The sequence below is a fragment of the Sinocyclocheilus anshuiensis genome, unplaced genomic scaffold, assembly GCF_001515605.1.
Source record: "Sinocyclocheilus anshuiensis isolate Anshui unplaced genomic scaffold, SAMN03320099.WGS_v1.1 scaffold1154, whole genome shotgun sequence".
NCBI classification, from domain to species: Eukaryota; Metazoa; Chordata; class Actinopteri; order Cypriniformes; family Cyprinidae; genus Sinocyclocheilus; species Sinocyclocheilus anshuiensis.
Window position 1 is genome coordinate 1,542,261 of NW_015542345.1, and position 21,801 is coordinate 1,564,061.

The 21,801-nt window shown below is 37.7% G+C and overlaps 1 protein-coding gene across 3 annotated transcripts in view; it reads left to right on the forward strand.

Moving 5' to 3' along the window:
• LOC107691316 (rho guanine nucleotide exchange factor 10-like protein) overlaps positions 1 to 21,801 on the forward strand; it is a 118,990-nt gene that overhangs the window by 18,155 nt on the left and 79,034 nt on the right. For all 3 annotated transcript variants that reach the window (XM_016489863.1, XM_016489864.1, XM_016489865.1), the window contains 8 exons: positions 963 to 1,071; positions 1,938 to 2,041; positions 3,196 to 3,273; positions 5,842 to 6,021; positions 8,600 to 8,716; positions 9,761 to 9,853; positions 11,949 to 12,119; positions 18,054 to 18,199. In XM_016489863.1, coding sequence (XP_016345349.1) covers positions 963 to 1,071; positions 1,938 to 2,041; positions 3,196 to 3,273; positions 5,842 to 6,021; positions 8,600 to 8,716; positions 9,761 to 9,853; positions 11,949 to 12,119; positions 18,054 to 18,199 — 998 coding nt within the window. The remainder of the gene's footprint in view (positions 1 to 962; positions 1,072 to 1,937; positions 2,042 to 3,195; positions 3,274 to 5,841; positions 6,022 to 8,599; positions 8,717 to 9,760; positions 9,854 to 11,948; positions 12,120 to 18,053; positions 18,200 to 21,801) is intronic.

Consider the following 21,801-nt stretch of genomic DNA (forward strand, 5'->3'; position numbering starts at 1 on the left):
ATATATATATATATAAAAATCTTTCAGCAGAAGTGCTGTTCTTTTGAACTTTGTTCATTAAATTTGATTACATTTCTATTTTGATCAAAGAAAGTTTCCTTGTTCACTTCCTGTGAAATTATATATTGATCATTTTGATTATATGCAATATGCTCCATATGATTTGAAACGATTTGATGGCTGAACACTATGTAAAGTCCACTTTGCACTGCACTTATGGTCGATTGGAACATACCTTTTTGTCTCTTATTTTGCTCTTTGTTTAAAGTTGCGCCCAGTAGTGCACAACACAACAAAATCTCCACAACACAATGGGAACAAGTCGCAACAAAAAGAAATTCGCACAACACAACGTAAACATGTCGCAACACAACGAAATTCGCACAACACAACGGAAACAAGCCACAACACTGTGAAATTAGCACAACACAATGAAATTGGTCCTATGCGTTGGGTTGTGGAGATTTTGTTGTGTTGTGCACTACTGGGCCACCGTACTCTCTCACTTTTTCTTACACTGTTGTAAACAAACCGTTCAGATCGCTTCCACTATAAAACACTCCATTTTGCTTCAGCTCTCCTGATGTCTAATTTGCTATGTATGACGGTGGGTTATGGGCACACTTGTATATATAAAGTAAACAGCTCTCGTGTGGTACAAGCAAGACATTTCCACATGCTCTCTATATACCTGCTTTCGCAGAGATGGGATGCCCCCTCCTTTTTTAAATATAAAAATATCACTGTAGCTTGATGTTCTCTCACTCGCTTAGGATCTTGTGGCTTGTGGCCATCGGAACAGCACTGAACACCAGTTGGCAGTCTCACAAATGGCAGGTGAACCCGAGCACGGCTGTTTATGCTCGAGGGCTTGAGATGGTCGACCTTTTTCCATAAGGGTCCACCACGTCACTGGTTTTGGAGGTACTCCAGCTCGGCTGCCTATGATTTTCTGTTTGCAGGTCCATCAGCTGATGCGGGCGGCACGTAGCGGAACGAAAGATGGCCTAGAGAAGACCAAAATCGCTGTGATGAGGAGAGTTTCATTCCTACATAAAAAGGACCACTCAGGTAATCTAAGAATTTAGAATTTCATTAGAGAATTTATCTTCTTTCGAGCACCCATCCTCATTCCTTTTCCTTTGATAGAAAAAATCCCATTCAGGAAAGAAGCAATTATACATTTTAACGCTTTTTTGCTTTTAATGCTTTTTTTCCCCTCAGATGAACAGGGCTGTTCATTAAATTAAGCTAGACCTCTTTACAGATGGCAGATGATCTGGCTGTCATGAGTCAGACACGGCAGAAAAAGGCTGATGGAGTCCAATACCTCTCAGTGCTTTCTTGTATTTTGCTTTTAAAAAGAAAATTGACCCTTGGAGGTTGGAGGCTGAAAAAAAGATGATGTGAAATATTTGGGAAGCTGAAAGGCAGTATAAATCAGACTGGGTCTTTAAAATAAAAGGTAGGGAGAAGAGCTGATGAGGGCATTTGGTGCACAGGAAAATTGGCTGGGATTGGTCCCATAATGTCCTACTGCACAATGGGGTAAGATTACCTTTTGGAAGTGGAGACTGGCGCGATGCCCATTGAAATTGCACTCTAAATGAGGTACCACACTGCGTATAGTGCTAAACATTTTGATTTGGAGGTTCTTTTATTATTTTGAGATGCTGCAAAAACTTGTGTGAAGATTTTAAGCCTTTGGGAAAAGGTGCAAAATTGTATGTCGGATGGTTTTCCTTTGTAGCCGGGTGGATTGAAAGATTGTTTGGATGTGGCTTAGAACAGCTTGTTCTGTACAGAGTTTGCAATGTACTTTGAATGTACTTTTTTCTGTTTGAGCATCTCTTCCGAGTTGTAATAAGATAGTAGTATATTCTTAGCTTTGCAGGGATATATGGTATGTTTGAACGTGTTTTTGTGTATCCTGACAGATGACACTGAGGATGATACAGGGTATCTGGATGTGATGGTATCAGAGGCAAAACACCCACCTGCACAACTGGGACCAATGCCAGATGGGCTTAGCAGCCTGCAGGTGTGTGTATATGTATTTATTGACGTTTTAAATTGAGTGTGTACATAGTCCATGCCAAAATACACACATTTGACGGAACCCATCAATTTGGTAGTAAAATTTGCATCCCAACCAAAGTGAAGATCTTTTCTTTTCAAATTCATACTATGGGCCAGATTTACTAACAGCTTGCACCAGAGCAAACCGTCTTTTGCCGTTAAAAATGTACTGTCAGGATTTACTAAAGACACGCACTGAAGAATTGGTGCTGAAAAGGCGTGGACGCAGTTATTTTTGGGCCTGACCTTATTGAATTTGCATTTGTAGGAGTTTCCCTTTCAGCCGCAAAATTTATGGGAGAAGAATATTCAAATGAATCACGCAACCAGATTTACTAACGTTTGTGCTCGTCAAGTTACTGGTATTTGCGCCATTATTTAACACCCCAAAAAAGCATGTCTTAAAGCAGGTGGTAATTTGCACTGCTCTTGGTAGATTGCGCTGGCCATTATGGAAATGATCTGGCTGCGTGCGTCTGTGTTCTTTAATGTGCGCACTGTTAGTAAATCAGCCGCAGAATTTTTCCCACTTTTATGGAATTGCGCTCTAATGCTAATTTTCCCTGTTTAGTAAATCTGGCCCTATGTCACTGTTTAATTTCTCAGTTGTCATGCTTCTTGTGAAAGTTTTTCATCTTGTCCAAATTTAAATCAATATTGTAGACTTAACAAAATGAACTGTGGAAAGGCAAGAACACAGTTTAAAAACAAATTTGCTTGCTCAAAAATTAAGCGAGAAGTCAGCACAGTTTTATGTTATACAGATGACATAGTTTAAGTACGGTAAGTTATTGTGCCACTAAATATAAATGTTGTATAATGCACATTAAAATACGTTGATCATCTATTTTATCTATAGATCGAATGCATCGATACATCTGTTAATATAAATCATATAATTTAGATTTAATGATAAATGACAGCTGTAATATAAATATTTACATAATAAATTATATAATTACTTAATTTACAAAAGATAATTTTTTGGATGGATTATTTACAATAGATATTGACTACTGTTCGAAGAAATAATTTAATTCAGCAGTTGCACATTAAACTGATCAAAAGTGAAAGAAAAAAACATGCTTTATAATGTAAGAAATGTCTTGACCACAGATCGTCCGACGCCATGTTTTGGGCTCCATTGTGCAGAGTGAGAGGAGTTACCTGGACTCTCTTAAACGGATCCTACAGGTAAAATACTACTGCATCTGTCCCAAAAACAGCTGTGTTGGTGAAATTGTTGAAAAAAAAAAAGCTTTTGATAGGATTCAGTAGGGTCAATTTGCAAAGACAAAATGCTTTCACATAACAGTTTTAAAACCTTTGGTAAGCATTAAGCGTCTTTTTTTTCTTCAGTGTGTGCTAACATCAAACTGAAACTCAATGCTTCTATACTTCATACTTGGATAAATTCAAAAAAGTAGTTAAAATTCTAAAGTCAAATATTATTGCCACCTTTAATGTTTCTTAGAATGCTTGTTATATGTAAACGTTAGTCAAAATGTCCCTATTTTAGTCTCGATGACTGAACAACAAAAGTCATTGGAAGGATTCTAAATAATGTCAAGACGCTTCCTAATGTGAAAGCCCAGCTATTCAAAGCCTCAAAACAAAACATTACACTATCACTTTTCTTTAATAATGAATTTGCCTTCACATTCACATTCCTTTAAATGGAAGCATGCAGGTCTGGTGGGTTTCATAGTGTGGAGTTTCATTACACATAATTCTGATCTCAGCTAGTGTTGGAGAGAAAAGCATTTGTTATCACACTCCTTTGAAGGCACAGGCACCGTCTAAAATTGAATCGCAGATCAATGACAGCTTTACGCTCTATGAAATCCAGTCATTCAGGATCTGTCTCCAAGCTTTGTTGTCAAATCAAAGCTCTGCCGGGTGTACTTTACAATTCCTGCTCTCTTTATAGCATGCTAGACATGGTCTAGGGTGTTTAGATCAGGTGAAGTGGCCCCAAAGCAGGTGAGTGGGGGGCTGCATAATTAAGTTTAGTAGTGCCGTTGTGGGCAGATGCATTTTAGAAAAAGATATAGTCCCATTGCCTCATCCTTTGTCTTATTTTCTCTTTGTCAATAATTCATTAGTGCTGGAGACTACAGGGTAGGAAAGAAAGCAGCCATGAAAAATCTATTGTGTCCACAGTCTAACTAGTAAAGTGTCTTTGCTTTTAAAGATTAGGTCTTGTAGTTTATCTATGAACATCACTAGCTTGTTTTGCAATTTAAGGAAATCAAGCCTAAACAAACATTTAACTGAGCACAGTTTGAATTCGACAATGTTGCAAAACAGTCAAAGCCAATGTCAGAGAATTAACATTAGCAAATGAACAGTTTAAAGAAATTGTTCACCCAAATGTTGTTATGCTTCACCCACCTGCATGATACTTTATTTATTTTTTAAGTCATTTTGGATCTTAACAACCGCTTTCATATTAATTCAAACGAGTAGCCCAAATATTTTTGTGCTCAGTGAAAGAAAGAAAGTCATATGGGTTTAACTTTCCATTTCAGTTTAGCATTTTTAGGTGTTGTTGTAGGTTTCGGAGAATTAAGAGACATTTCAGGAGTTGTCTTTGAAATATTGTGAAATATTCAATTTTAAAAGAACTGTTCTTTTTTTAATACATTTTAAAAATGTATTCCTGTGATGGAAAAGCTGAATTTTCAGCAGCCATTAGTCCAGTCTTTTGTGTCACATGTTCCTTCAGAAATCATTCTAATATGCTCAAATTCTTCTTAGTATATTATTAACAATTCTTATTGTCAATGTTTAAAATGTTTTCTTTTCTTAATCTTTTCGTTAAAACCATTATACACTAACATTCAAAAATGTGGAGTCAGATTAAAAAAAATCAATAAATGAAATTACTTTTATTCAGCGCTAATGCATTTAATTGATCAAAAGTGACAGTAAAGACATTTATTTCTATTTCAAAATATTTCTATTTCTAATAAATGCTGTTCTTTTGAACTTTTTTCATCAAAGAATCCTGCAAAAATGATCACGGTTTCCAAAACAATTATAAGCAGCACAACTGTTTTCAAAATTGATAATAATATGAAATGTTTCTTAAGTACCAAATCAGCGTATTACAATGATTTCTGAGAGATCACATGACACTGAAGGCTGGAGTAATGATGCTGAAAATTCAGCTTTGCCATCACAGGAATAAATTACATTTTAAAATCTATTACAAATGTTTTAAATTGTAATAATATTTCACAATATTACTGTTTTGACTGTATTTTTGATCAAATAAATGATGTCTTGGTGAGCATAAGAGACTTCTTTTAAAAACATTTAAAAAATCTTAATGATCACAAGCTTTTGAACAGACTAAATAAATCTGACGTCTTATACAATAGCTTGAAACAAGATGCATACAATATAACAAAGACTAACTGAATAGTGAAACCCTGAAAAAAAAAAAGATATGTATGTGTGTTCATCTCCATGTGTTCCATTACATGCGTTGTTCCAAAAATGTATTCATGTATGCATATTGCACATTTGGAATCTTGTATTCAAATGAATGAAATGGATAATGCATAGTGCGATTTTTCTTTATTTATTTTTTTTCTCCCCACCTTGCTGTTAAGATTAATTCAGCACATTTTTAATCTCACTTCCTTGTCAAGGTGAGGCAAGTTGGAGCTGTAAATGAATTATTCCTCATGTATAAATATAAAAAATCAGTAATTGCATACATAAGAAATATCTACATTTCCTATGGTCCTCTAGGAATACCAGCGACCTCTGATGGAGGCTGAGCCTCGGATCCTCAGTGTCAGGAAAATCCGGCCCATTTTTTTCCGTCTGCGGGAGATCATGCAGTGCCACTCCATGTTCCAGATTGCCCTGGCATCTCGGGTGGCCGAATGGGACTCTTGTGAAAAGATTGGGGACCTGTTTGTAGCTTCAGTGAGTAGGAAAATACTTGAAAATGACTGACCTCTAAACTAAACTACAGAACACTGAGCATTGTGTGTTATTATGCTTCTCTGTTGGCAAGCTGTTTCAGGTACTAATAGTGTTTTGCTCCAGTTTACTTCAAAAGCACAGCCAATTACTATGAGTGAGGATGGCTGTCTTTTACCAAAGTAAGTGTGTTGGCACCACTGGGTTGCAGGGCGTCTAATGGACTAATGAATGAGGTTTCTGTAGTGACCCTCCTCACAGGCAGCATCCATAAGCTGCTCTCATTATTCTTCCGTTAAAAGATAGAGTTTGGCCTGTCTGACCTGCTTTTATTGCATAGCACTACTGGTCTTTACAAAGTCCCTGGAGCACAAAGAAGTACCATAGAGAGAACACTTAAAGCTGAAGTTGCACTGCTGTGCATTGGAGAGCAGAAAATACCCACAAAACACATAACACATCATATTGCATCCGTTTGCACAGTTCTTCTGTTATTGAGTGCATATGTACACACTTTGGGGCGAATTTAATATGGTTGAACTTAGGGCTGCACCATATATCGTTTCAGCATCGATATCGTGATGTGCGCATCCGCGATAGTCACATTGCAGGATGTGTGATATTTAGTATAGGCTACTGATCGTTACATTTATACTGATTGTTTTCTTGGCTCACACACAGACACGGTGTCTACACCGGACGCGACAGCTGTACAGAGATACCCATTTTAAATACATTACGGTTGTTTAGCAATGCCAGGTGCCACGAAAGCGCAAACTCCTGAGCGCTTTGGAAAGAAGGAAAAAGTGGCGCGACTGGTGTTTTTAGGCGCGAAATGGGAACGGCCCCAAAGTCTGTCTACACTGGACGCGACCGTTGCATATCATTTGAACTTTGTGTCAGTATGTCATAAAGAGAACGCAGCATTAGTTTACTGTCGGGGATTTGTTGTGCCGCGCCGCATCTAGTGTAGACAGACAGCATCACTGATTATAATGAGTTCATTGTATTTTGTCGCGTCGCACCGCGCCGCTCACATCCGGTGTAGACACGGTGAGAGCCACACATATGCACGTGAACACTGAATTCTGTTCACTTCTGCATCTATTTGTGCCTGAAATACTGTGATCTGCAAGTATCCTTGTAAACGCAGTTGCTTATGGCTTAGGTGAAGGGAAACGATTGAGAAAGAAAATGGATATGTAACAGTAGCCTATATTGGTTTACAGCAGTTTAATGTTCCTGAGGCTTTCTGTGTTATAAATGTTAATCAAACAACAAAACACAAAGAAAAATCACTTTTGTAGCTTTAACACAGATTTATTAGATTTAATTTATACAGTGAAGACTATGCAAAGCTATTTTTCATATCGCAATATATATCGCAGAAAAATAAAATGTTGCAATGTGAGTTTTTTCCAGTATCGTGCATCCCTAGTTGAACTGCAGACGAAGACAGCATAAATTATTTGCATGCATTGTCTGTGTTGTTTTAGCACCTGATTGATTATGAAAATCTGGTAATGGCTCTAAAATACCCAAATTGGCTGTTTAAAATGCTGAAATTGTGCTCATCTACACTGTGCATATGGTTATGATGGTCTTATCCACTATTGGATCATCGTTTGATGAATCACTTTGCCATGATTAATAGAAAATGTACACAAACCTCTCTTATGAATAAAATAGTTGGATATGTAAGTATATACATGCAGAGATATATACAGTATAGCAAATCTCAACTGCTTGTTTTTTTTGTCATTGCAAAATGTAAACTACTGTATATTATCACCCATCTCACATCAGCTAATTGTGACGTAAAATATTACAACATTAACATGATTTCTGTTTTTTTTCTGCTTTAAAACCATGTGTATTGTGAAAAGCGCTATACAAATAAAATGAGAATGAGATTGTATGAATTCATACAAATTAGACACTAATTTGCTAAAAACCTAAAAAGAATTGCGAATTGTTTAACAGCTGTTCATAGCACAATCCTAATAGATTTTGCACTGAAATACTGCTCGCTGCAAGGTGCTGCAACTGTTTCGTAAATTTGCCCTGTATGTGTGTTTGTTGATAATAACATATTTACCCGCGTGTATCATTTCCTTCCGTACTTGGCGTCCCCAAAGGGGAGGTAGAGTTTGACAGGGGATAACGTCTGTTTGTGGCTCGTTAATGTCCTCTCCAAGTCCTGCGAGCACTGCTGCTTTCAGCAGGTCTGTTCAGCTTCAATCAAAGCAGAGCGAATGGATGGCTGCCATTTTGCCTGCTCTAAAACACCTGGCAGTAATGGACTGTCAAAGATGTTTAGGTCCCTGGGATGGCAAAAAGTGGTGCTGCGTTGCATAAATACCACATTGAAATTACTGTTTACTTCCATTCCTTTGCCCTGTAATCACCTTTAGAGTGGGCTGCCCACCACGACAGCAAAATTCAAGAGCAGTTTCAGCAGGAGAAACTGTTCATGTTGAGAGCTGCTTTAAACAAAGAAGAAAATGAACAGAAAACCAAATTAAATGTGATTTCTCTGAACATGTGTTTGTATAAATATCTTCTCTCTGCATTCCTCTAGTTCTCGAAATCCATGGTGCTGGACATATATAGTGATTACATCAATAATTTCACCAATGCCATGGCCCTCATTAAGAAAGCCTGCATGTCTAAACCAGCATTTCTGGAGTTTCTCAAGGTAAGAGCTGATATTTGCTGTCAATATCCTCTTCATGAAATGCAAGTTTCACCCTAAATCACCTCTGTTCACCACCACTACTGCTGTGCTGTGCTGCTATATGGATTATTGACTTCTTTCTTGTCTGTTTTTCCTGTTTCTGTTACTGTTCCTGTACTTTTTACTTTTCCAGTTCATTCAAAAACAAAAATTCTGTTATCACTTAATCACCCTCATGTTGTTCAAAACATGACTTTTCTCTTTTGTGGAACATAACAGAAGATATTTTGCAATGACTTTAAAGATATCTCCTTTTTCATTTTAGAAAATAATATATTTAATATAAGTGCATTTCATTTCAAAAAGTGTATCAAATAAGTAAAAAAAGTAAAGATATATTCTCCAAAAAGTCCCAGTATCTAAAGCAGCGCTTCTTCTAAAGCAATTTTACCTTCTTTCAAGAATTACTTGATATTTTAACTGAAAAATTAGTCAGAAAGACTAATTTAAAAACACAAGAATTCATTAGACATTAATTTGAATAGTTTTGAGGTGAGTCAGAGAGAGAGAGAACATCTTTCGCTTGCAGCATTTCAGGCAAGCCACTTATATTCTGAATGGATTATAAGTGTTGCTTTTTTCTTAGAAATATTTTACCTTGTAAATGTGAAACTGAGGTTATCTGTTCTTTAAAGTTGCATAAACCGCAAAAAATGTGTGTAGTGTTATAATGACAACAAATTTCCACGGTGACTTGAATCTTTAACATCTGTAAAAGCTACTGAACTCCACAAATGCTTAGTTGACCATAGTCTAATATCCTTGCTTTGAAATCTGCTGGAGGGTTATCAAGTACACCTACTCCCTGACAGTGCGCAGTCTAATGATTGCCAGAGTCTGCTGGCAGGCATGAACGAATCAATAGTGTAATGCTAACCTCCACCCACCTCTGACTCCCCTGAGTGTCAAGATTCTTCTGCTCTGTATGTGGAAATTACTATGTCTGCCTTTTTCTCTTCCTTTGCCTTTCTCTCAATATGTGGTTGCATCTTTTTACGCTTGCAGAAGAAGCAGGCATCCAGCATTGACCGCATAACTCTCTATGGTCTGATGGTAAAGCCTATTCAGCGTTTTCCTCAGTTCATCCTCCTCCTGCAGGTCAGTATTTATCCATAAACTGTTCACACAGTGCTGTCGTTTAGAGTGCTTGAGGGGTCATGCTCCTTTAAGTAACTGGAAATTAGATGCCAAGCAAGTCTATTAGAAGCTGAATGACTGGCTAAGACCATGCCAGGTCTTCTTGCAGCCTATTGGCTCACAGGTTTGCTCTTCCCTTGGCTTATGGCCGTGATACAGAATTGGGTGTATGTCAAGACTCCTATTGAGAGAACTTGAATAAACCAGCAAGCACGCACATTGCTTGCATAAATGAGGCAGTTCACTCCAAAACTAACTTTCTTCTGTGAAATCCACAGGAAAACATGTTGAAGAATGTGCTTGTAACTAATTTCCATATAGTGCATTTGGACCAAAATTACAATTTTGAAACATGGACAGTCTGAGTCCCCATTCACTTTCAGTGTGTAAAAATGAATGTTTAGCACATTGTTCTATATTTCTCCTTTTGTGCCCAAAAAGTCAAATGGGCTTGGAACGACATGAGGGTGAGTAAATTACATTGTAATTTTAAATAAATAAACACTTAAAATGTTCATTCTGTCACACAAACAAGTCACGTGCCAAAATGTCAGAGCATTATCAAGATCTACTTATAGAAATATCACATTGACCTCTTCAGCCAGTGGGTCTCAGGTGACAGTGAAATGTCATGAATTCACCAAATTTACATCGTCAAACAGTTTGTACTACTGCCTTGATCTCTCTCATGTCCTTCCTTCACTTCTGTTCATTTTTATGGACAAGGAACAGTGAGGAATTCACCACTGAAATTCCCCATGCAGGAGAAGTGCTGTGGCACTTAATTTCATACCTCAGTAGGCATCGATTACCCATGAATTTTGATAGATAAGTTATGAATGGGAATAAGTTTTTTTTTTTTTTTCTCTGACTTGAGAAGTAGCCTGTGTTTAATCACACATTAAACAGAACAAGATCTGATGACAGACTGAGACCTTTATGTGCTTCCTACTTTTTAGTGGCCTGAATCAACCACAAACAGACGCATCTTATTAGAAACAGAAATAGAAAGAAATAGAAATAGAAAGATGTGTTAGGCAGAATGTCTAAGCTGTTCTTTTCCATATAATGGTTCAATATATGTGCAATAAAAGTGTAATAGAACAGTGACTTTTTAAGTAATTTAAGTTATCGATTACTCTGTTTTTCCACGTTTCATTCTTATTGCAGTCACAATTGGTAATTTGACATCCACATGGACAAATGACATTTGGCAATGGCGACATTAAACTTGGCACATTTTTATACTGAATACCAAGTAGAGCTGAAGTCAAGTGCTTGATTTATGCTTCAAACAAAACAACAGCAACAACAAATTGCCGTTGAATATAAAGAAAACATTAATCATTATTATGAGCAAATTTTTCAGTATGTTTAGATTACCAAGAAAACTACTTGTATTATAGTATTTGAAAATGAGTTTTTATTAACTAACATTAATATGTAGAAATAAAATATAATTATTGCCATTTATAGAACTTTTAAATTGATCAAGCCACCATTAATGCATACAGCTTAGGTGTTATTAATGCAAGGGTGTTATAAATAAAGTACTGGCCTCTTGTACTTCGTTAAATTGTCTCTTGACTCCACAAAGTTGTAAATTTAATTAATACTGGTATGACAGCTAATATGACAGTTTAGGCTAACTATTTTTTGAATAAATGAGCAAAGTGCATAACTGGAAATATGAAGTTGTCTGCACTGTCTATGTCCTCTTCTCTCTCTCCGCTGTTTCTCAGAGAGAATTTGTGAACGACTGTTGTTTCAGTGCACAGTGTGTTAATGATTCCCAGAGGGCTGGTAACATGCTTCTCTCCTGAACGTGAGATGGTACTGTTATTTTGACCCTCTTTTCTTGCTCTTGAGTGGGAGTAAAGGTACCAGCAGCTTTAAATGAATGCTAACAGTGATATAGTACATCACAATGGCTAATGTGTTGTCTGTGCAGTAGAGGTGCAGTCATTAATCTCTTCCATTAGCTTCCTCAAGTGAGTCCCTTTTACTTTTTTACGTTCTTTGCTGTTAGAATCATTCCCTCTCTCTTTGCCTTTAGGATATGCTGAAGAACACTCCCACTGGCCATGTGGACAGGCTGCCCTTGCAATTGGCTCTGACTGAATTGGAGACCCTTGCTGAGAAACTCAATGAGCAGAAAAGGGTGGCTGATCAGATCACTGAGACACAGCAGCTGGCTTGCTGTGTCAGTGACCGCTCTCTCAGCAAGGTGAGAAAAGCACGAGCATGCGCACAGTTACTCAGCTGTGATAGCAGGATGCTGTTGCCTTGATGTAATCACAACAGTGCAATTCCTAATCCGAAAACCATTTCATGGTTTCTTTCCGACTTCCCTGTTCTTAGACATTTTTGCAATTGCTTTTCACCAGCTGGTCTCGAGGTCATCATGTTCACACAGCTTTTTTCAGCTACAGCTATGGTTCATCACATTAACAATGGACATGTTACACTTGCATTTGACAACCAGAAAGTGTAACAATGCTTTTTGTCTTAATTTTGTCTTATAATGTCTTATTTTATAATTTGAAACCTAAAAAAACTCTTCTTTTGTGAAATGTCTTTTTTTTTTTTCATTTGTAACTTTTCCAACTTCATACATTTTTTAATGTGTCGTAGGTTTCAGAATTGTTTTTGGATCCACTGCACACTACCGTTGAAAAGTTTGGGTCGATATTTCACAGTATTGCTGTTTTTTTCTGGATATAAATGCAGACTTGGTTAGCGGTATGACTTCTTCAAAAACATTTTAGTAGTGTATGTGTGTAAAGCTAAATCTGTATTAGAGAAGTTTATTGCGGGAGGTTCGCTAATGGCCAATTAACTGCATTACCACAAATAATTCTGAGCAGGGGCACCACTATGGTTTCTGGGCCCCCTGAACAGCATATTGACTCAGGCCCCCCTCGGTAGAAATCACATTCTCTGGTGTTTGTGTCGGCCCCCTCTCATATCAGGGCCCTTTGAATCATCCTAACCGGTGTGATTGCTACTGTTACCCCCGTGTGAGAGAGAGAGAGAGTGAAGGAAAGAGAGAGGTGTTCAGTTAAAATGTTGATACTAGCTTCTCTGTATATTATTCATCATAAATATTTTATTTAGCATTCCCTTCACCTTATGATTTCATAAAATCACTTCAAGAAAGTTCACAAATTCCCACTTTTGTCCAGCCACAACAGATGGACTTTTCTGTCCATCAGAATGTCAGAACGTGACATGATTAATGATGTAGAACAACAGGGCAGTTTTTTTCAGTCATGACCTCGACATAAGCCATCGATGTTGCACAATCTGCGTTGACTTTTAAATGTCTCACTGGAGCCATGCATCTTAAAGGCAACTGTACACCTGGCTTAAAGTCCCTCTGTAGTGAAAATCAAGTTTTTTATGTTGTTTATTTGTCTATATGGTGTTTTTAATATGCCTTTAGACAAACCATGTGCCAATCTATTAATCAACACCATTGCTGAGTATTTTCTCCTTAAAACTGTAGTTTCCCAAAGGCTGACCCAGAAATACGGTTTGTAACAGCACTCGGTTTGCTATGTCACAAACCAATAACCAATCACGTCAAGGGATCGATTCCTATCACTAGCATGCAAAATATAACAATACCAGCACAAAACCAAAAATAAATTAAAGCAAAAAACCCATGAAGCTGTGGTTTAATGTGAATTTAGAACCGCTAACTTGCATTATAACCCGTGGCAACAGTGTAAAAGTAGCCCGGAGTCAGACGCACCTCTCCCGCATCGGCGTCTGCACTTCACACGCGTATGCTCGCGGGCGCGAATTAAGAATCACAAACAGCTGTATTCGAGTCTTCAAGGCATTTTAGGACACAACATTGTCAAGTAAGTAACTTTAACGAATGTTACAGTATTCACTGTAGTTGTCCGCTAATAAAAACATAGTTTTATCAGTCATTATCCGTGTATGCCATTGTTTTGCGTTTACTACAGTTCACTGGAGTGGAGGCGGGACTAATTTGCATATTCATAGATCAGCGTATAGTAAATGAGGCAAGGGTGTAGAGTTACATTCAAGCTATTTTAAGGCATGAGAAAATTATTTTCACAAGAAAAAATATTTAAATATGTAATTTTGATGATCAAAGTTAAGTTTTAAGGGATAAAATATTTGACTACAGGGGGACTTTAATTAATAATCTAAGACTAAATGCAATTTAGTAACGTGTTTTAAAGCTCACACTCAACTTAATGTGTGCTCATATGGTAACTGTAGGTCTCTGTCACCTAACAAACAGCCTTTAAACAGCCTGCCAAGTATCTGGATATTACAGCTGACCCTGAAAATAACTGACCCATCTCCTTTTATACCTGGCCTGCATTTTTTATTTCATGGAATCATCAGCTAGCAATGATGGTCCGTTAATTCACTACAGCACTATGTTTCTCTTCCATTACCATGAGTAAGAGAGTAAATGAGACACTTAATTGGAAAGTTGCTTTCAGTACCTCTTGTTTGGTTCACTTTTCACTCACTTTTACTTTCTCTCTTCATCTCTCTCTATATTGCTATGTGTCTCGCCTTCCTCCACTGCAGTCATTTCTCTCTCTCTCTCTATTTTAAGTCCACTCTCAAAATGAAGGGTATTCAAATGTATATTTTGGTTTCAAATATATATACATATGAGTTTTTAAATGTATTTTTTATGTTCGATATATTTGTTTAGATATGTTTAACCTGTTAACTGTCACTGGTCATCTAGTGGTAATGTTTGGTACTGCATCCCAAACAAAAACGTACTAAAAGCTCATTGTTTTGAGATATCAACCTAAAATTTGGAACACAACTTGTTCATATTTTTGTTTTTGATTTTCTAGCAGTTTTAGAGTTTATCATGTTTTGTAAAAATATATATTTTAAATAAAATATTACAATATTTTTTACGTTTTTTTTAGTTTAATTTACATATTTTTTCACTTATGCAATAATTTGCCAATTGCCTTCTTTAAAAAGAGATCAAATTTAAGTATGTGCTTCAAAGTATTCAAGATTTATAGCAATTTAAGTTGGAAATGTAATTTGTAGGTCTATACTCAAAAAGGGGAGCTGACAGTTAACAGGTTAAATATGTAGCACTGTGGTCCTGTGAGGCACGACATTTCATTCCTTTGTACAGTTGTAGTCACAATAATTAGCCCCCTTGGAAAATATGTGACCCTGGAGCACAAAACCTTAAGTCGCTGGGGTATTTGTAGCAATAGCCAAAACTACATTGTATGGGTCAAAATGATCGATTTTTCTTTTATGCCAAAAATCATTAGGATATTAAATAAAGATCATGTTCCATGAAGATATTTTGTAAATGTCTTACCGTATATATATCAAAACTTAATTTTTGATTAGTAATATGCATTGCTAAGAACTTCATTTGGACAACTTTAACGGCGATTTTCTCAGTATTTAAATTTTTTTGCACCTTCAGATTCCAGATTTTCAAATAGTTATATCTCGGTCAAATATTATCCTATCCTAACAAACCATACATCAATGGAAAGCTTATTTATTCATGCTTCTTGCTTTTATTCATGCTTTCTGATGATCTATACATCTCAATTTAAAAACAATTTACCAGGGTCGCATATGAGCAAAGAAGGCTGCAAAAATAAATCTGCATTGTTTTTTTTTTAACTGATCTTTCATTCAAAAAATTCACAAAACTCAAACCTTTCATTGAAGTAAAATAATTGGTTGTGGAGAAATCTTATTATGAAATATTTTTTTCTCATATACGTGTTGGCTAATATTATTGGCCCCTTTTTATTCAATACTTTTTGCAGCCTCCATTAGCCAAGATTTTGTCTTGAAATCCTCCCAAACAATTTGTGATGACATAGGAGCTGTTTGATATATATATATATACACATACATTCATAACTGATTTTTCCTCAAAAAATTGAGAACGAAAAACTGCTGTTTAAAATGAAAACTAATTTGTAATTTTACTTGTCTGGAATTCAAATGTACAAAATTCAATTTGGAATCTATAAAATATGCCATTAAATTGTATTTTGTGAAATTCAGATATAAAAAATACCATATTTTTTCATGAAGTTGAATTTCAGTTAACATGCAAGAAAGCTTCCTACAGTATGCAGGAAGTTTGACAGCAAGGCAGCTTTTCTCCAGTTGTTTGTTTGATTTTATCTTTATGGCCTTTTCAACATAAAGTCGAGAGTGATGAGAAAGTGGGGGGAGAGATGGGGAGGTTTTGAACCTGTATCCCTGTGTGCACAACCACTCTTACTGTGTATGTAATGAGCATGTGTTCTGTGCACTACCTACTGTGCAGTGGCTTCAACCTTACCATTTTTTTCAGGGATTTAAGCTGCATTCCAGTGTGAAACAGTCAGTTCTATTACCCCATATACACGCAATGAAATATTCATCGTCTGTCTCAGACTATCTGAGTTAGTAGGCCGGCAGATATAGTATGCTGCACAGGCTAAGACTGCAGCGTCTCCCTGTCGCTCCTCAGCAAGCACATCACATACACCACTGTCGCTTACTCTCTCTCTCTCTCACACACACACAAACATTACAAACCATTTCAGTCACACTCTCAAGTCCCTAAAAAGGATATCTGTCCTTCCCCCACAACATTCCGTTTGCCTTTTGAGCCTTTGGGTGGCGCTCTTACTATAAAAACACAGCACCTGGAGCATGCCTTCTGACTGACTGAAGGTCTAATTTTTCAATGCATTTCAACAAAGGCCAAGCAGTGTTGCCAATTCCCTCTGGATCCGGCGACTCATTTTGTGTGATGCGGGCTACAGAAGCAGATGCATTATTTATAAAACTACTCTCCTGACTGATCAAACACCAGCAAGCAATATTTATTTGAGCCGCTGGACATTGGGTTTTGCTGCTGTGATGCTGCTTGTGCGTTATTGGTGATGTAATGAGGATGAACTCTGGTTTGTCTCCTAACACAATACAAATGATATGTCTTTTCATGCATTATGGATAAATATAGAATGACTATATAGTGCATAAATTAACTGTGCAGTGTGCATGCCAGGCCTGACACAGTTTGGAGTGGGTCTGTCTGTTGAGAGATGGTGGTGTTCAGGAAACCTGTTTGGAAACAATCAACCTTTTTGCAGTTCTGCTTGGTGATGTTGGTGCAAAAATTATAATTCACCCAAAAAATACAATTCTGTCATTATTTACACAACCTCATCGCCAAATCTGTATGACTTACTTCTGTGCAACACAAAAGAAGATATTTTGTTGTTTGTAACTAAAACCATTGACTTTCATTGTATGGACAAAAAAACACTGAGGCATTTCTCAAAATATCTTCTTTTGTGTGTGCACAGAAGAAATAAAGTCCTACAGGTTTGGAACTGCGTAGGGTGAATAAATGATGAAAGAATTTACATTTTTGGGTGAATTATCCCTTTAAGCCTTTAAAAAAGAAAATGTGACTAAATTATTAGGGCTGTCAGATGGTCACAAAAAACAGATTTTATGACTTTTTTTTTTTTTTTTTGTTCTTTTCAAAAAACAAAGTCCAGCATAACATAATTTTTGGTCACATTGACCTAGAAACACATTTCGAGTTTTATTCACTAAAGAAAAGGACTCTCACAATATAATTATGATTATTCTCCAAACCTTTGCTAAAATATTATAATAATTTAAATGTTTCCTCTGTAATTTTTAGTGCAGTAAACTCAAAATGTTTCTCATTGATATCAAATTGTTGGAGCAGATGGAGCATTGAAAGTACAGGTTTATGGTATATGAAACCCTAATGAAAAGGACCATTTACATAAAAAAACAGTTATTTACTTTACGGTTCTAATATAATTACAACTTTTAGAAATCCTCAATTTTTGTAGTGCACATCCAAATTTATATAGTTTGTAGATGAGAGTCTGTACTTCTCAGTCCTATTTGTGATGAGTATCTTTAAGATTGGGTTGTATTTCCACAACCTTTTCTGCTACAAATGTACTGCTGTGTTTCCAATCTTCTGCACTGCCTCCCTGTGAACCTTCAAGTGTCTTCTATGCCACGCTGTGGCCTCTAAGTAAGTGTGTAGTCATGTAATTGGTCGCCTCTATTTTGTAAGATTTACGTGTAATCAGTGTCTCCCCTGTCTTTTCTTCAGCTGCTGAACTCCGAGCAGAGCTCTTTGATCCTTTGCGAGACGTTGATTGAGATGGTGTACGGCGAAAGAGGACAGGTCCTCAAGTCTAAGGAGCGAAAAGTCTTTCTATTCGGTGACATGCTCATCTGTGCCAACATCAACATCAAGTACGTGTCCCGGACAAGGTCGATTGACTTTCTCTTTGTCCCTCCGTCCCGCCTCTAAGGCCACGCTGACGGATTGAAGCTCATCAGCCGATTTAAATACAGACTCCTGAGTCTCCTGAAGCATTATTGTGACGTTCCCCAATATGCCGCAGTCAATGTGAGGGGGTTAGCTGCTAATGGCTAAGGCACAGGACAGAATTGGGCCTTCATTATCTGGGAACAAATAGCAGGGTGTTTAGCTACAGCGACACGAATTATCCCCATAGATCACAGGCATAAAGGCGCTCCTCTGTTCCACTCAAATAGATTATCTATGACAGCACCATTGATCACATCTCAGCAGTGCAAAAGGTAAACAGCTAAGTGAAAAAGCTCACGCTGATGATGAATCTCAAAGCTTTTGAGCTAGTCCTTCTACTGCAGCCTGGTATGTCTCTGTTCTACTAAAGCGTGACTTGACATGCCCATTTAGAAGAGCTTAAAGAGGTGATCACAATGTTGATCCTACATTACAAGAATAAAAGAATAATAAGAAACCCTCCAACTAGCTGGAGGTCCAGCCCTTCACAATGTGCTTACAGCTAATCTGTAAAAAATCAGAACAGAATTGGAGAAATGTAGCATTGCATTACTTGCTCACCAATGGATGAGCAGTGAATGGGTGCTGTCAGAATGACTTCAAACATCTTATAAAAACATCACAATAATCTGCAAGTAATCCACATAACTCCAGTCCATCAATTATTGTCTTGTGAAGTGAAAAGCATGTTTGTAATAAATCCATCATTAAGATTTCTTAACTTCAAATTATTGCTTCAAATCCTCTGTCCATAATGCTGCTTTTTCTGGTTTTTAGCACATTTTTGGGTGAACTATTCCTTTAACAGCAAGTCTTGTCTGATACCCAAAATCAATTAACAAAACTTAAAGGGAATGAAAAATGAAAATTCTGTCATTAATTACTCACCCTCATGGGCAACATTAGCGGGGGGCAAGGGGGGCAATTGCCCCTCATATCATTAGTCATGGAATCCCCGATGTCAGCCCTGCTGCAATTGGAGCGGTTAGCCAAGCCCAGGCCCGGTTGTACGGGGTTACTAGACAGCGCTAAATACCCTCAAACGAAAGCACAAGCAATTAAAGATCTGGCAAACTATCCAATGTGTTTTTGCAGCATTGAGCAATGTTGAGCAATCACAGACATATCTGTTGATTTCTTCAACGCAATTGCCAATCAGAAACATTTGAGTTTTCAAAAATCACTCACCTCTGAAAGCGGCGGAGTTTTGCACGCTCGTGAATCATCTCATAAGCGCAGACATGATGTAAATAAGAGATTCATTGTGTAGTTTAGAGAGCTTCATTGATTATAATGGAACGTTGTGACATCGCAATGAACTAAGATGAGTGACGTGTTTAGTGATAATATTGAGAACGTGCTTTGCATGCTTTCTAAGCTATAATCCATTCAGAATTTGTATGAAACTTTAGTTTTTCGGACACATACATGCTGCAACGTTTTGGGGTATGACATCCGCATATTTATTCTGGATTCATTCTCGAAATAACAGTGATTTACATTTACATTTATTCATTTAGCAGGCGCTTTTATCCAAAGCGACTTACAATTGGGGAATACATCAAGCGATTCATCTTAAAGAGGCAAATAGACACAGGAAGTGCTCGTCATCTGGTGATAACCAAAGCGATGGACGGGACAAAAATGCTTCAGTGATTTATTCTGGAACCGATGCTTGTCTGCGATGCTTGGTAGGGCCCTCTGACTCGTGTCAAATGTCACCCATGCTCACCCTCATGTTGTTCCAAACCCGTAAGACTTGCGTTCATCTTCGGCACACAAATTAAGATATTTTTGATGAAATCCGAGAGCTTTCTGACCCCACCTAGACAGCAATGCAACTACCATGTTCAAGGCCCGGTGGACATGACATGAGTAAACTTTGACTTAACTGGCATGGTGTGATCAGGTCCTGGAGCAGCAGGCATGATGTGAGCAGGCTGTGGCTTGGTAGGTGCTGCGGGACTGTGGGTACCATCATCCACAGTTCCCACAGTGAATGGTGATCCAGCCAACAACAGAACAAAGTCAATATGACATTCCAGTGACCAACAAATAGTTCCCCCTGGCAAACTCGAACGAAGGGGTTCATCGATACCAAAACAAAAAATGTCTTTGAGGGTCACGTCATTAAAATCCACAAAGTGACATACCTCACAAAAATCGGCCACATACTCCTCTATAGCCCGGCCGCCCTGACGCAGGCAGAGGAGACGTGAAACTGCTGGGTTCATATTTGTTCCAAACCCGTAAGACTTGCGTTCATCTTCGGCACACAAATTAAGATATTTTTGATGAAATCCGAGAGCTTTCTGACCCCACCTAGACAGCAATGCAACTACCATGTTCAAGGCCCAGAAAGCTAGTAAGGACATTGTTAAAATAGTCCATGTGACATCAGTGGGTCGACTGTAATTTTATGGGGAAGGGAAGGGCAGAAAGCAAGAGATGAATTGATGAATATAAAAACTAAGCAGGGTTTATTAAATAATATTTGCATATGCTTAAAGCTCAGACTTCATCCCTACTTCATTTGGACTGTGTTTAGACACAACTTCATCCTGTACTTTGTCTGACCAGTACAAATCCAACAAGTTTTATTATACCAAAAGCATGGGAAAATTACTGCTTCGTAACAACAACATTAAAAACCTTGAAATTGAGAGTTCCAAGTTCTCTTGTGAAGATAAATATCCCTTGAAACCACACAATCATGAAATTAAACAACAAGAGCAATAAAAACAGTAAAATAAAAAAAGAAATTAATAAAACAAATTAAGAAAATAGAACAGCTGATATATATTCACTTTCTTGAAGCAACACACACAGATTGCTGCTGAGCAAACTTCATAAGATTCTTCATAGATACTTCATAAGTAAAATGAGGAGTATTGTAACGAATCATCCACTGAAGGCGAGCGTAGTGAAGAACCCAAGTGCAGTTTATTTACAGTGATCCAAACAATCCAAACAGACAAAGACTAGAGACACAGACTTGACATGAACAGACTTGACTTGACATGAACAGACTTGACGAGGCATGAACAGACTAGACTCACCGACAGCAGGTTACAACATCAATACAAGACGACAGACAATGGCACCATGATGGCTACTTATAGCAAACAAGAGGGTCACATGACAAGAACAAACCAATGGGAAACAAGACACATGACTAGGACAACCAATCAGAATATGACACATACACGAGGCAGAGATACATGAGGGCAAGGGAAGCATGACATTAACAGGGTGAAACAATTACAAAATAAAAGACATGAAAACATGAACATGACAAAACCCAACCACCACATTACATATCCCCCCCTCTAAGGGCGGCTCCAGACGCCCAAACAAAATCCAAAAAAGTCCAGGAGGGTGGTGGAGTGGAGGCGGAACTGGGGGAGGGACGGAGGGCCAGGCCCGTGAAGAGGAACAGGAGTGGGGGGCCATGGCGGAGCAGGCAGAGCGGGGGGTCATGGCGGAGCAGGCAGAGCGGGGGGCCATGGCGGAGCAGGCAGAG